At 42.4% G+C, this 14,457-nt stretch overlaps 1 protein-coding gene across 3 annotated transcripts in view; it reads left to right on the top strand.

Moving 5' to 3' along the window:
- ANAPC16 (anaphase promoting complex subunit 16) overlaps positions 1-11,939 on the top strand; it is a 36,051-nt gene extending 24,112 nt beyond the window's left edge. For 2 of the 3 annotated variants that reach the window (XM_068257776.1, XM_068257778.1), the window contains exons 2-4: positions 340-491; positions 5,856-5,930; positions 11,690-11,939. In XM_068257776.1, the coding sequence (XP_068113877.1) occupies positions 340-491; positions 5,856-5,930; positions 11,690-11,826 (364 nt within the window). In that variant the 3' untranslated portion in view covers positions 11,827-11,939. The remainder of the gene's footprint in view (positions 1-339; positions 492-5,855; positions 5,931-11,689) is intronic. The other variant, XM_068257777.1, reaches the window with a different exon arrangement.
- The last annotated feature ends 2,518 nt before the right edge of the window (positions 11,940-14,457 follow it).

Genomic DNA, 14,457 nt, shown 5'->3' with positions numbered 1-14,457 from the left:
AGAGGGGGGCACATAGGAGGCAAAGGGGACAGAAATAGCACAGCGTTCCGACTTAAGAACGGATTCAGGTTAAGAACGAACCTACAGTCCCTATCTTGTTCGTTAACTGGGGACTGCCTGTACTTTCAATACAATACTTTCATTTCCAGTCAAAGTTGTGCCTTACTATATCGGATCCTGTATGTCTATGTCCCTGCCATTAGCAGCAAAAGTAGGGTTCACAGGTGCAGAGGATGGCTGCTGGATTGTGAATGGGGCACATCTAGTGTTCTATTACAGTTTTGCCACATGTAGCAGTTGGGTGAGTTCATTTTGTATGCTTCTGTTTTTGTTTTGAAGGCTGTTTTCAATGGCGGCTTCATCTTCGTCCTCGTCAGCTGGTGGTGTGAGTGGAAGTTCTGTAACTGGTTCTGGATTCAGTGTTTCAGATCTGGCTCCCCCACGGAAAGCACTCTTCACTTGCCCAAAGGCAGCAGGAGAAATGCTGGAAGGTAATCTGTTATTTGTTACTATGGCCCATCTATACTAGGGTTCTGTAAGGCTGATCACCAAATCGAAGCACTAACTAACACTGTACATATTTATGCACTTTGTTGTTCTACTGTTATCCCTCATATTGTTACTTAACGATTGAATTGGGGTGTTTATGGGTAGATGCATCAGTTATGTTGTCTTAGTGTATCTGTCAGCTGTGTGGATCCCATAGGCCCAGCAGCTTGATGCCTCATTTACTGCATACACCATTTACACACATCTGCTTTACCCACCCTCCAATCGATTTGTGTCTCATAGTACTGATAGGTTTCTTATCTAATCGACAACTATGTGCAAGTCTTTCAGGGCCAGCTACACCCCACCTCTGACATACTGCAGTGACTTACATGTGGGGGGGATCACCAAAGACACCTGCTTCTACCTCATATTTGCTGATTTTAAAGATGTAATTATATCAATTACATATACAAATGTTAAAATAGTTTTAATAATTTAAAGAAACTCTGTAACAAAAAAAGTTCCCCTGGGGGGTACTCACCTTGGTAGGGGAAGCCTCTGGATCCTCCTGTGTCCCACAGTGGTCTTGCTGCAGCCCACAGAACGCACAGCCGACAATCTGTCAGGCTGTGCAATATTTACCTTTTCTGGCTCCAGCGGGGGCGCTGTTGCGGCTCTCCGCTCGGAAATAGGCGGAAATAGACGATCTCTGTCGGGTTCGCTCTACTACGCAGGCGCAGGAGACTTGCGTCTGCGCAGTACAGCGGGCCGACAGCAATCGGCTTTTTCCGCCTATCTCCGAGCGGAGAGCCAATACTGCACTGGAGACGGGAAGGATTTTTTTTTTTTTTTGTTAGAGTTTCCTTAAACTATTAAAACTATTTTAACATTTGTATATGTAATTGATATATGGTAGTAATTTACTTGCCTATTAATTAGCACAATTAGGGCTGATTGGGTCAAATTTGACTCACGTGTTGCTCATGGTAGACCATAGTAAGGTTTGTTAAGATATTAGTGAAACTGCAGTCATATGCCCACTTAGTGTGAACAGTATTACATACAGGTTGTCCTGCACTTATATCAGAAAGATATGATTATGATGCTTACACTTATCACACACGCACAGATACACTATTGTTACTCCCCATTGTAGTATTCTACCTAATGACAATGCTCCAGTTTATTTGGGCATCGCCCGTGAACTCTGTGAAACCCCAGCTGCTATGTGACCAGGTAAACCACATTTTTAACCAGTGCACACGTCACAAGTCCGTTGAAGTGCTGTCGGCTGCAGATGGGATGGGGACCATCACAGCAGTTACATATAAATAACCAATTGTGTTTCCCCCCTGAAACACCCACCTACATGGTAAAAAAAAACAATTATTTTAATTAAGCATATAAAATAATAAAAATAATAAACAAAAAGTTTTGATTGCTTTAAACCTGTTAAAAGATTATGATGTCAAAATGTTAGGTGTTTCCATTATTTTGTCCAACCCCTGTAGGTGAACCACACAAAGGTCAAATGTCCACGTGCAGGGTTACAAAATGCAACAAATAAAGGCACACAAGAATGCATGCAAAATAATGGCCAAGCTCAAATGCAATTACGAGGAAGAAGGTTGCAGGAAATGCAGGCACACACAAATATATGTATGCAAAAAATCCAGCAATGGCAGATCACATTGATCTCCCCAGTTGCCCCACTCATAAAACAGAACACATTGAGCCACGTGTCCACATAGCCTTGGTCCTGCAATGTTGCCCAGGGGATCAGGTAACATTCCCCGTTGGGTGACATTGAATGAGGTGTGTGTACGGGACTTAAAGTACAACCAGTGTGACATGATGAGATAGACGTGTATGTACAGTGCCAAGCACACAAATAACTAGTCTGTATTCCTTTTTTTTCTTTCTTTGCCTGGAAATGTTAATCAGGTATGCAAGTGAAAGTTTTTGTCTGGATCAAACTATAGCATTACCCTCACTGATAAGTAATTACAGCCATAAAACACTTCCCTGTCAATAAATGGCTTCTGAGCAGGAAAGAGATAAAAAGGGTCAATATTTCATAGATTTGAGCTCTGACATGCTTCAATGATGGTGTCATTGAGAAGAGACAGTGAAACAGTGAAAACTTAAAAACGATATTTAAATATAAAATAAAACTGTGGGACAAAAAAAATCTAATTTTAGGAGACTGAGGTAGAGGAGATATGTGCAATTGTTTTTCTCTTCAGTTTATTTTCACCTCGGATGTCCTTTGAGAGAGAGAGAGAGAGAGAGAGAGAGAGAGTGAGTGTGTGTGTGTGTATATAGCTAAGCTCTCATTGTGTGTGTGTGTGTGTGTGTGTGTGTGTGTGTGTGTGTGTGTGTGTGTGTGTGTGTGTGTGTGTGTGTGTGTAGCTAAGCTCTCATACTACAGGGAAGTGGTAAAATTGGCCGGTCAAAATTGCATGTGGGTACCAGGCTTTACTGTTTTGAAAGCTACTGACAAATACAGTACATTTGAATAAGTTTACAGGAAAGCTAATATACTCAATAATAAGTACGTTATATTAAATGCAAGGACTAGTGTAGCGTATACAGCTGGATTTCCACTAGAGGGCACTATCTACTTAGAAATCCAATTCTGAATCTACAAGAAAAAAAGAAGAAAAAAAAGTCATGATCTTGGGTTTTCAAGTGTTGTGTTCAACAAGTCTGTTTTAATATGTTCAAAGTGTCTTTGATGCAAGGTTAATAGTGCTAGGTGAGACTTGTACAAAATTTAAACACTGTGTACATTTCATCTCATAATTTTTGTAATTTTTTTTTTTACACTGCTGTAGTGAAAATATAGCATCCTTCTGACCTTGCTGGTCATCTATAACTTTGTAATCTACCTGTCACAATCTCACCTCCACCTGACTCCAGTGATGGGTCGGTGGCCTCCGAGGCTCGGCGCTGACGGCTGCGCGATCTTCCACATGTGTTTGGCATCTCTGCGGGTCCCATGCTCACACAGACAAACTCCTTCTGGCGTTGCCCAGCGACAGTGACACTCAGCGTACGCTCTCCCACGCCGCCTCTGAATCAGGAAGTGGTTGACTGGTCCTGAGTCAATCACTAGAGGCAGGCTCGGTATACATTTGCTGGCCACTGTGTGTTGTTAGTTGCCTTTGATAGTGTTAAGTTACAAGAGCTAGCTGCTGGGTATTCCTTGCTATAGCTTACTCATTGGCCTCAATTCACTAAACTTATCTCCTGTCTTTAATAACTCTTCTAGAGTTGTTACCATGGTGATAAGGCATGTAGTATTCAGGAAACATTTTACCTCAGGCAAGCCTAAAGTTAACTCTTCTGTCTTTAAATTAACTCTCCAATCCTTAAAATAACTCCAGAGTTAAAGACAGGCTGTTAATTAGCTGCATGTGAAAATAACTACAGAGGTGGTAAATTAACTACAGAGGAGGTAAATTAACTACAGGAGAGGTAACTTAAGGAATGAAGAGGTAAGATAACTCTCTCACGTGTGGAGGTAAGTTTTCTCTTGCTTTATTATCTCTAGCATGATCTTAGTGAATTGAGGCCATTGTCTGAATCTTTGCCGAAACCTTTCCCTGTTTATTGACCATTCTATTACCTGCTGCCTGGTACTTTTCTGTCTCATCCTTGTCCCTGTCTGATCTTATGTGTATGAACTTTGGCTTGCTGACTATGAGATAGTTCACAATCGAATGGGAGAATTTAACGTCGTGTCTCGGACACCAGCGGTAAACACCCACCAAGCTTCTGTGTGAACCAGCCCTTACAACACACTGCTGCATACTTCTTCTTTTTTTTGTCATTGAGCAAAATTTAGTCCTAGATAACGATGACCATAAATTCTCATTCCTCTTGTGGGCACTATTAAACCAATACAAGGACTGCTGAAAAGTTGGTGAATTGGTGGCATCCAGTTGCAGTTGTGTGCTTAGACCCTCAGCAAGATGTTTTATTTAGGTGTGCCTGAAGGAAACTTTAGAGAAAACGTTAGATACATATCTCAGCAGAGGGAAGCCCCTGGATACTGCCCCCCCAAAGGTGAAAAAAATACTTAAAATAAACCAAAGGTGAAAGGAGGGAAATGTTTTACACATACCTGGGGCTTCCTCCAGCTCCCTCCATGTTGTTTGTTCTTTTGCAGCCGTACAAAGCCTCCTGGATCCTCCGGTAGAAGCCCTGCTACCTTCGGCCAGTCAGGTGTAATGCGCATGGCCGGCCATGCACGCCCCTGCCCCCCCTCAGCTGTGCTCCCATCGCCGGGAGCATACTGTGCTGGCTCAGAACTCTCCCAGCCATGGGAGCGCAACGAGGTAGCACGCGCATGCCAACTGGCCGAAGATAACGGGGCTTCTACGGGGGAGGGTCCAGCAGACTTTGGAGGGCTGCAAGAGAGCGATCTGTGTGGAGGGAGCTGGAGGAAGGCCCAGGTATGTATAAAACATTTCCCTTCTTTCATCTCAGATATACTTTAAAAAAGGTAATGTGGCAGAAGCTTAGAAACTTCGGACTGAAAAGAGTTTTGTACGTGACACTAATGTGCAGGTCCATCCTTTTTCAAGTGTGGAAATAGGCATATTGGATTATCTTATCTCCATCAGAGAACACATATACTGGCGCTTATAATGCAGAGCTGGCACAATTTGCAGAAGATTACTTTTCAAACCCAAAGTAAACAGAGTGAAGTGCAGAGATTGTCAAATATTGACAAGTGGCTTTTTGGTGTACTCTCTGACATCTTATGGCTCTATTCGCTAAAAGAATTCTGTTCTACTTCTTTTACACACTGTTGTTCTACTATTAAACAAAATACCCCATATGTGTGTAGGTAACGGACACTAATTAAAAATAAAAAAATAAAAAAAACATTCTAAAGGGTAATGTGTAGATATATTCTTGTTAGATTTTTTTTTTAATTGTATTTTAATCAGGGAAATATTAAAGAGGAACTGTAATGAAGAACATTTCTTAATTCTTGTACTACATTAATTTAGAAATTATTTAGTTGGCAGACATATTAAAAGTTTTGCTTTTATACAAAAATATATTCTGCTATGTGCAATTGAAACCCTCAATGGTTGTGGGATGTGCTTTTTGTAAATAATGCTGGTTTGGACAGGAGGCGCTATACAACTTTGAGATATTGTTTATGTGTGATCAAAATCAACCAGTCCACAGATGTGGAGGAACCCCCATACACACACTAGATAGTCACCTGACACATCGCAAATTATTGTTTTGGAGAACTAAAGTGTACTGCGTATAAAACCTTAAACGATGATCTATGAATGGGAGCCTAGTCTTATGGCTTAATATTTTTATGTATTTTGCAGATGGCTCTGAGAGATTCCTGTGCGAGTCTGTATTCAGCTATCAGGTTGCATCAACACTAAAGCAGGTGAAGCATGGTAAGTAGATAACTGGACACATACCGTATGTCTTTAAATGGCTTTAATTGGAAAGACGTGTGAGCAGTGCACCAAGGCTTTACCACTTTGCAGCTGGGGTCCAGCTTCCACTGTCTTAGTATGCCTATTCAAATAAATGGAAGCGCTTTTTAAACTGCAATACCGGATTTTTATGTAATTCGCAGAAAACGCAACACTAGATCTCCTCGTCTCTAAGTTTAGCATTTCTGTGTCCACCTAGGGGGCTCAAAACGCGATATGAGAACCAAATTATGAGAGCCAATGCCCAAAAAATTTTTCCTTGGTTGCAGAAAGGTGTTTAGCAGCGGCTAAACGAGACATCCCCGAATGCCTGTGTGAATTGGCAAACACCAAAACACTGTACAGTTTTCAATTTTTAACCTTCCCCAAACAAGCAAGTAGAAGTAAACAGGTTCAAAGCAAAATGGCTTATTAAAAATACAAAATGAGGCAACTACAATTCAGTATTTATGCATGCATAGTGCGTGCCAAGGTGGTACGCATGGTCTACGCTGATGCGTAGATTGTGACGCAATTTTTGGGCGACAAGCTTTTTTTGGACGTGTAGTTTTTGTTCATGCGAACGTCATTACGTTGCGGAAGTGATGTGTACGTTGATGCGTATCCACCCAATACGTGATACAGGAAATAAAGTCCAGTGTTGACTAGTAATGGAGTGGAACAGCCTCGGAAGAAGCACCGACGTGCGAAACGGCTGTTAGGCTACCCGTTTTTGCCCTGCACCCACCGCCAACCACCTAGGATATGGTAGGACATCTACTTTATACAGAAATGTGATTTTGTCACTATAGCACGGAATCACCGCTTGTGACTTGTGTATCTACTTGAACTATATCACATTCACATATTGTGATCCAACTAGAAGTTTGATCAGTGAATAAACTTCAATCCACTGCAGTACCTGAATGTACTCGTCTTTCTTCTCAGTGATCCATGTTGAGCTTCTATCTACTAATTCATGAGCACGCAGTTGTTTGCAAACTAGGTGGTGTCTTTGCATCTCCTTTTTCCTGACCCCCAGATGTAATCTTGCATATACGACAGTAATTCTTATAGTGCCGGCCATTGCAATCTTTCTGAATTCACAATTCAGTATCTTCTAAGTTTCATAAAAAACATACACAGAATATACAGTATGTATGTGCGTGTGTACACACACTAGCATCCTGGATTCTTATTATTGTTTTTTGTCTTGCAATTTTGACGTTATGCTAGTGTGTGTACAAATTTATTTTCTGCGTACATGTTTTTGATGAGTCTTAGAGCATATACTACCTAACCCAGAATGAGTTCTGTATTAGTTGTGAGTATTACTACTTATTTTAAAAAGTACGAGAATTGACCTGAGGATGCGTTGACTGTGAAATGCATTGTCCAGAAAGTGCACAATAAAGCTAAGAAATAAACTTTTTGAAAACTACTTTATCCAATATCCACTTCTTCAAGGTAGGACCTCCTCTCCTTACCTTCCTGATATGCAAGACTAAATTTGCAACACCTAGCTTTTTTTCCTATGTCACGTATTTGTATTTTTGGGGCGAATCCTACCTTTTTTACGAGTATATAATCAGTCCATCCCAAATTGTGGGACACACTCCCAGGAATCTCCCAAGGACATGTACTTTTGGGGCTGCGACCGCCTCTGTACATCAACAAGAATGAGTGGGGACGGTTCTTCCCCACGTGCTCTTCTGAGTGGTTGCCTCTTTTAGCAACCCAGCCTTGTGAGTATATCCACATATGTTCATCAGCCTATCTTCACCACTGTGACCTAACGTTATTGTGCTTCTGGTGGTCCTCTGTTTTTTCCTCAAAAGCATGAATCTGGAGTACCTGCAGTTTTGGCTGCAGGCTCTACACCTCTTTTAAAACCAAAAGATCTTAGAGGGCTTAGATAGTGACTTGACTAGGCTAGGGTCATGGCTCTACTCAAGGGTCCATCAGGGTTTCGACATTGAATCAATTCCTCCCATCAACATAATTTGATAAATTCTACTTAGGGGATTAGTTTATTGTTTCCAGTGAAATGCAGTCAGCCATTAGGCAGCAGCTACTCTCACATTTAACTTTTGGTCTAAATATTTTTGGGATCTGGGTGCAGGGTAATAATAATGGTGCATTCAACAAGTGTAGCTTTTTCATCAGGCCCCAAACCTCCTTTAATTAATGCTTCACTTCATTTCCAGGTGTCTTGTGCCACTTGAAATGTGTGTTTTATCTTCTCTGTAGGTTAACATCCTCTGAAACAAAAAGAGGAAGATGAGGGGAACATGCAAATCAATTTCATATTCAGCAATGAAGCATCATGGCAGATCTGTTCTTGCTCACATAAAGTTGAATAATTTCAAATACTGTTTGTTCAAATCTATCTAATAGATTTTTGTTTTTAGTAAGAGGGCTTTTTGGTTCCTTATAATATAATAGCATCATTCTACCTTCCCACTCATGACACTAATTTAGAATAAATAGGTGGAACCCAGATCTTGTCTTTCATCAGAGGCCTAGAGAGCTTTCTTCTTTGCATAGCATCTGAATAGGCCTCTGCCACAAGTCTTGTCACGGTTTTTGCAGTGTGTAATGTTTCACGCTACCCTCCTAAAAATTATTTCCTAGCACAGGGAGTTCTTAGAAAACATTGTTTTTGCATTGTGGATTTTGTGTGACGACCCGAACGTGACATTTAGCTGAAGTATGACAGCTGCATAACTTGGGGAGGGGGGGGGGGGTTGTTTGTTTTGTTTTTTACCCCTTCTGTCAACGTTGTTGCTTTTTTGCTCTGTTATTGCTTTAGTTTTCAGAGCAGAAAGATAATTTTATCTTTTGCTTTCCTTGGCTGTTTTTAGCATCGTTTTCTATAATCTAGTACGTAGGCATTAAAAAACAGTTGTGACATTTTGCAGCAAGATGAGGGAAAAAAGGCAACAGTTTATCAAGCTCAATTTATGTCTAAAAGTTATAAATTACATGCAGCTTTAGTATCATGCTTGCTCCTAAATTTTTTACACTGGCCAGTTGAACAAATTTATTATTTATTTATTGTATTTATAAAGCGCCAACTTATTACGCAGCACTGGACATTAGTTAAGGTTACAGACAATATTTTGGGGTGACATACAGCAATATGACAATACAAGAAAGACCAGATCATGCAGCACAGTATGAGTACAAGGTAATGCTTAGTCAGTCACTGGATGGTATCATGGAGATTAGGCAAGTTGAGTTCACGTAAATGCATAGCATGGGTACACACCACAAGAAAAAATTAACAGCACTGGCCGTTTCTTAAAAAAGCAGGTTGTTTATTCACCAAAAATATGAACAAAACATTGCCATGACATCCAGAAAACGTCCAGAGTGTAACTATAGCTCAGTTGTAGTAATAGCTCTTTGCTGCATACAAATGGATGAAGGTCCCCTCAGACATAGGTGACGCCTTCATTGCAGCCCTTTTAATTTGTTACAATAAAAGTGAAGTTTTATTAAGGGATGTGCAAGGCCCATTTTCTCTGCATACTGGCTAGAGGAAGCCCCAGGTATGTATAAATCTTTTTTTATAGTTCAGCTCTGAGTCCCTTTAAGCCCTATACCCACGCAAGTCTGTACTCAGCCACGGTGGACGATAATGAACTCCATGGCCGAGAATCGGGTATGAGACCAGCGTGTGTATAGCGGCCACTTCACTATCGCTAAAGATCCACCATGTCTGATCTTTAGCAATTCCCAAGGATTGCGCAATCAATTGTTCTTGACGTTTCCCCCCCGCCCCCCCATTCTGTTGCATGTGCTTATTGTTATGTTATGTAACGACTATAACTTGAAGACAAAATTTTGGAAAACTATTAGTTTTAAACTGTTTGGAAAGGGGTTAGAAACTTTCATTTATTTGCAGTGTGTTTGTATCCCCATTGCAGTCATTGTCTAGCATTTTCTGTCCTTGAAACATTGATGGAGCTTTGTGGCTTTAATATAAAAACTGGTTGTTCCCATGATTTTTCTGTACCCAATTCTGATATGTTGTGCTATTTGTCTGTGTATTATTTGTAAGATAAGAGTTCAAATTGCCACATCTTAATAAATAGGTCCCATTAAGCAGAGAACTAAAGCGGCATACACACTCTTGACCGCCGGAACTGGACAGCTGAGAATTGTTGAAAAAAAGTGTCCCGACAATGGTAAAAAGACAGCAATTATTGTCTGCGTAGACTGTTCTGTCCTGGCGTATCATTTGCGACAATAGTTGGTGTTAAAGAGAATCTGTAACGTTAAAACGTCCCCTGGGGGGTACTCACCTCGGATGGGGGAAGCCTCAGGATCCTAATGAGGCTTCCCACGCCGTCTGCCGTCCCTCGGGGGTCTCGCTGTAGCCCTCCGTACAGCGGTGACGTAATATTTACCTTTGCAGGCTCCTGCGCAGGCGCTCTGGCTGCTTTCGCTCCGAAGGAGGCGGAAATACCCGATCTCAGTCGGGTCCGCTCTACTGCGCAGGCGCAAGTCTCCGGCGCCTGCGCAGTAGAGCGGACCCGACTGAGATCGGGTATTTCCGCCTCCTTCGGAGCGAAAGCAGCCACAGCGCCCCCGCTGGAGCCTGCAAAGGTAAATATTGAATTGAACAGTCGGCACAGTCGCCGGCTGTTCGGAGGGCTGCAGCGAGACCTCCGTGGGACAGAGGACGGCGTGGGAAGCCTCATTAGGATCCTGAGGCTTCCCCCACCCGAGGTGAGTACCCCCCAGGGCATCTTTTTGTCGTTACAGAGTCTCTTTAAGGTTAAGGAATCTTAAAGAGAGTCTGAAGCGAGAATAAAACTCGCTTTTTGCCTTATATTCAGCAGGGGCATGTTTGCCCCTGCTAAAACGCCGCTATCCCGCGGCTGAACAAGGGGTCTTTACCCCCCAAATACCCTCCGTGCTGTGCGGGGAGCGCTTCCTGTTGAGGCAGGGCGAACGGCTATACCCCTGCCTCTCAGCATGTCTATCAGCACTGATCGCCGCCTCTCCCTGCCCCTCTGTCTTCCGTCACTGAGAGGGGCGGGGAGAGGCGGAGATCCGCTGCTGATAGACACGCTGAGAGGCAGGGCTGCGGCCATTAGCCCTGCCTCCAGGAGCAGCAAAATCTACGACCAAATTGGTTGTGGATTTTACAGGGGGGGATTTCGGGGGTAAAGACCCCTCGTTCTGCCGCGGGATGGCGGCGTTTTAGCAGGGGCAAACATGCCCCTGCTGAATATAAGGTAAAAAGCGAGTTTTATTCTCGCTTCAGACTCTCTTTAAGGAAAAATTGTACCGTTGATGGGCACATTAATGATTTGTATTAAATGATACCAAACGATCTGTTCATTCAAATTACTCATGTCAGGCTAATTACACACTTCCTGGCCCTCATTTTCGCACTTCTGCTAACGATCGGATTTGCGGACCGGCATTGAATTGGGCAGTGCTCTGACTTCGTTTGTCACGAAGCATTGGGGTTTGCTCGTTTTTCTAACAATGGTGATTGAGCGTGTGTATACAGAGCTTAAAATACATGGTATTAGCCTGCACTTTGTGGGTTACTCAGATTGCTCAGACTGGGTGTCACCAGCTGAAGATGTCCTAGTAAAGATCACTGTTCAGAAGTTTAAAGGGGGCTGAAAATGGTGATTCATCACAAGCTCCTAGTGATGGAGAGACCTTCAGAGACAGGGGTGGATCATGTTCTAATTGCAGTAACATTTGTTTAGGTCTAATCTTTTCAGATCAGCAAGTGAGTCGAATGGAAAAGCTTGCCGGATTAGTAGAAGAGCTAGAGGCTGATGAATGGAGATACACACCTATAGAGCAGCTCCTGGGCTTCACCCCGTCTTCCGGAGGAAAGTAACAGACCATTTCAAGCACTTGTGTAGACACTGAAACACAATGAAATGGACTACTTGTGGAAGGAGCCGTGAGAAGACTACTGCTGTAATGCTTTAAGAAAGAACTTCAACTGTAGCATCAGTTTTCAGTCTGCTAATTGTATTTGTTGTCTTATTTTCCTTGTATGGAAGTGTTTTAACTGTTTCATTTCAGCAAGGCTTGGTGTACAGAGGCGCCAGAGTAGAATAAAAACGTTTAAAAACCGTCTAAAAGAGGGGGATGTTCAGGTGGACTTACCTCCCTCAAAAATATAAAACTCAATTGAGTCACAATATATCAATACAAAAATATTTTATTGAACTCCACTTAGTGCAACGCGTTTCACAGGTGTGGTCCTGCTTCATCAGGCAAACAGGAGTATAACTCAATGGGTCTAGATGCAGAAGTGAGCGCCTCTGTGAAACTTCTGCATCTAGACCCATTGAGTTATACTCCTGTTTGCCTGATGAAGCAGGACCACACCTGCGAAACGCGTTGCACTAAGTGGAGTTCAATAAAATATTTTTGTATTGATATATTGTGACTCAATTGAGTTTTATATTTTTGAGGGAGGTAAGTCCACCTGAACATCCCCCTCTTTTAGACGGTTTTTAAACGTTTTTATTCTACTCTGGCGCCTCTGTACACCAAGCCTTGCTGAAATCTTGAGTCCACCCTCGGTGGAGGGGTGCTACCCCGTTTCCTATCTACAGAGAGCGACATCTTAAAAACCTGAGTGGGGTCAGGTTCTAATACTCCCCACCTGCACTTGAAGTGGTTGCCTATGGGTAACCCATGTTTGTGAGTATATCTAAATATTTTGCTTTTAACCACAACCAACTTAACAATACTACACCATATCGGGCTCTCGATTTCTCTTTGTTCTTCCAAGCGCATTTAACTGTTTCATGGTTGGCTTCTGAATTCACTTTATACAGTTTATATACTCAACATTACACAATGGTAATGCATAGCCTATACAGCATTTACATCACATTCAGGACACTGAATGAATACCTTACCAAATTTATTTAACAGACATTTGAGCACATCAAAGGAAACCAGGGCTCCTGTAATAAAAAGTTTTTTTATACATACCTGGGGTTTCCTCTAGCCCCATAAGGTTGGATCGCTCCCATGCCACTGTCCTCCACTGTCTGCAGCTCCAGTACTGGGTCCCGTAACTACAGCCAGTCTACGCAGGAGAAGTGCACGCACCCTCTAGGTATTTCTCCAGCGGCTGCTGGAGAGATACGCAAAGAGCGTACTTTGCTTATGTCAGACTGGCCCTGACTGGCTGAAGTGACGAGACCCGGTACCGGAGCTGCAGACAGGGGAGGACAATAGCATGGGAGTGATCCGAGCTTATGGGGCTGGAGGAAGCCCCAGGTATGTATAAAACTTTTTATTTACAGGAGTTCTGGTACACTTTAAGCCACTTTTTGAATTCAGCTTAATTGCTTGAGGTTGCATTTTTTTTTTTCATTATTATTAGTACTACCGTACTGAATTGTGATTTAGTGTCACACTTACTTGTGTATTTTGTAAGATAAAGGTTGGAGAATTTGAATGTTTTTTTTATATGTTATTGAGTGATGTCTGTTTATACATATTGGACATTCCACATTAAAAGACCTGAAATTGTCCACAAATCTGATAAATGCAGACCACGATATGTAAATTTAGCTGATGAAGGGTGTTAATGGCATATAATGTTTTAACGCCTAAAACATCTAGGTAATCTTTTCGGATCAGTAAAGATAGGTGCGCATGTACTGTGGACATACATCTAGCGATTTTTGCGGCCTGATCGACCATTTCATTAGCTAATTTTACTGAATCAGACAAAAATCGGTGCAGCAACAAGCATGCACAGTCGATGATTTGACTGATTTCATTCTCAATCAGTTGAATGTAGCAATCAAGCAAGCTGCAAAATCTTGGTCTGATGTGGCCTTGCAATATTGTGCCAACAAATGCAATAGACCCCCAGCTGCTGTCCCCAAAAATGTACAGTACATGTCCTCTATATCTTGTCACCTGTCCAGCTATGGCAACACCCAGTCTCCTCCGCTGTCTCTCTTCCCGCGTGCTACCTTGGTTAAGGCTTGTAACTGCAGATGCAGAACTGGTAGCGCAATGCGGAACAATGTCACGCATGCGCAGTAGTCCCCGACTGGCTCAGAGGAATGGGCGGACACCGTGGGAGCCCTTGGCCTACAGGGGGCTGGAGGAAGTATAAATCTTTGATTGATTTTCATTAAGCTAGATCCGTAGGGCAAAACTGTGGGTAACAAATGGTATACAGACATGTCGCTTGAACATAGCCAAACGGCATGTTGTGTTACTGTAGAGGGGAAGGAGGGGTAACAGGATAGAGCATGATTGAGTAGCTTCTGGCTCAAATTAGGTGTCTTTCAGACAGAAGGCTGAACTACATGCTTGCTGAGCAGTTCAGCATCCCGTCTCCCATCCGCCAGTGCAATTTAAGTACAATTTAAATGCAGCTGAATTGCAGCAGTAGTATCACCAAGCATATCAAGCACTGATATGAAGTGTTGTTACAGTGGACTGCGACATGTCGAGTCTGAACACGGCTGCAGATTTGACAGAT

Source organism: Hyperolius riggenbachi, chromosome 10 (genome assembly GCF_040937935.1).
Source record: "Hyperolius riggenbachi isolate aHypRig1 chromosome 10, aHypRig1.pri, whole genome shotgun sequence".
In the NCBI taxonomy this organism is placed as follows: Eukaryota; Metazoa; Chordata; class Amphibia; order Anura; family Hyperoliidae; genus Hyperolius; species Hyperolius riggenbachi.
Note: the sequence above shows the minus strand (reverse complement) of the source record. Positions and strands in the feature narration are given on the sequence as shown.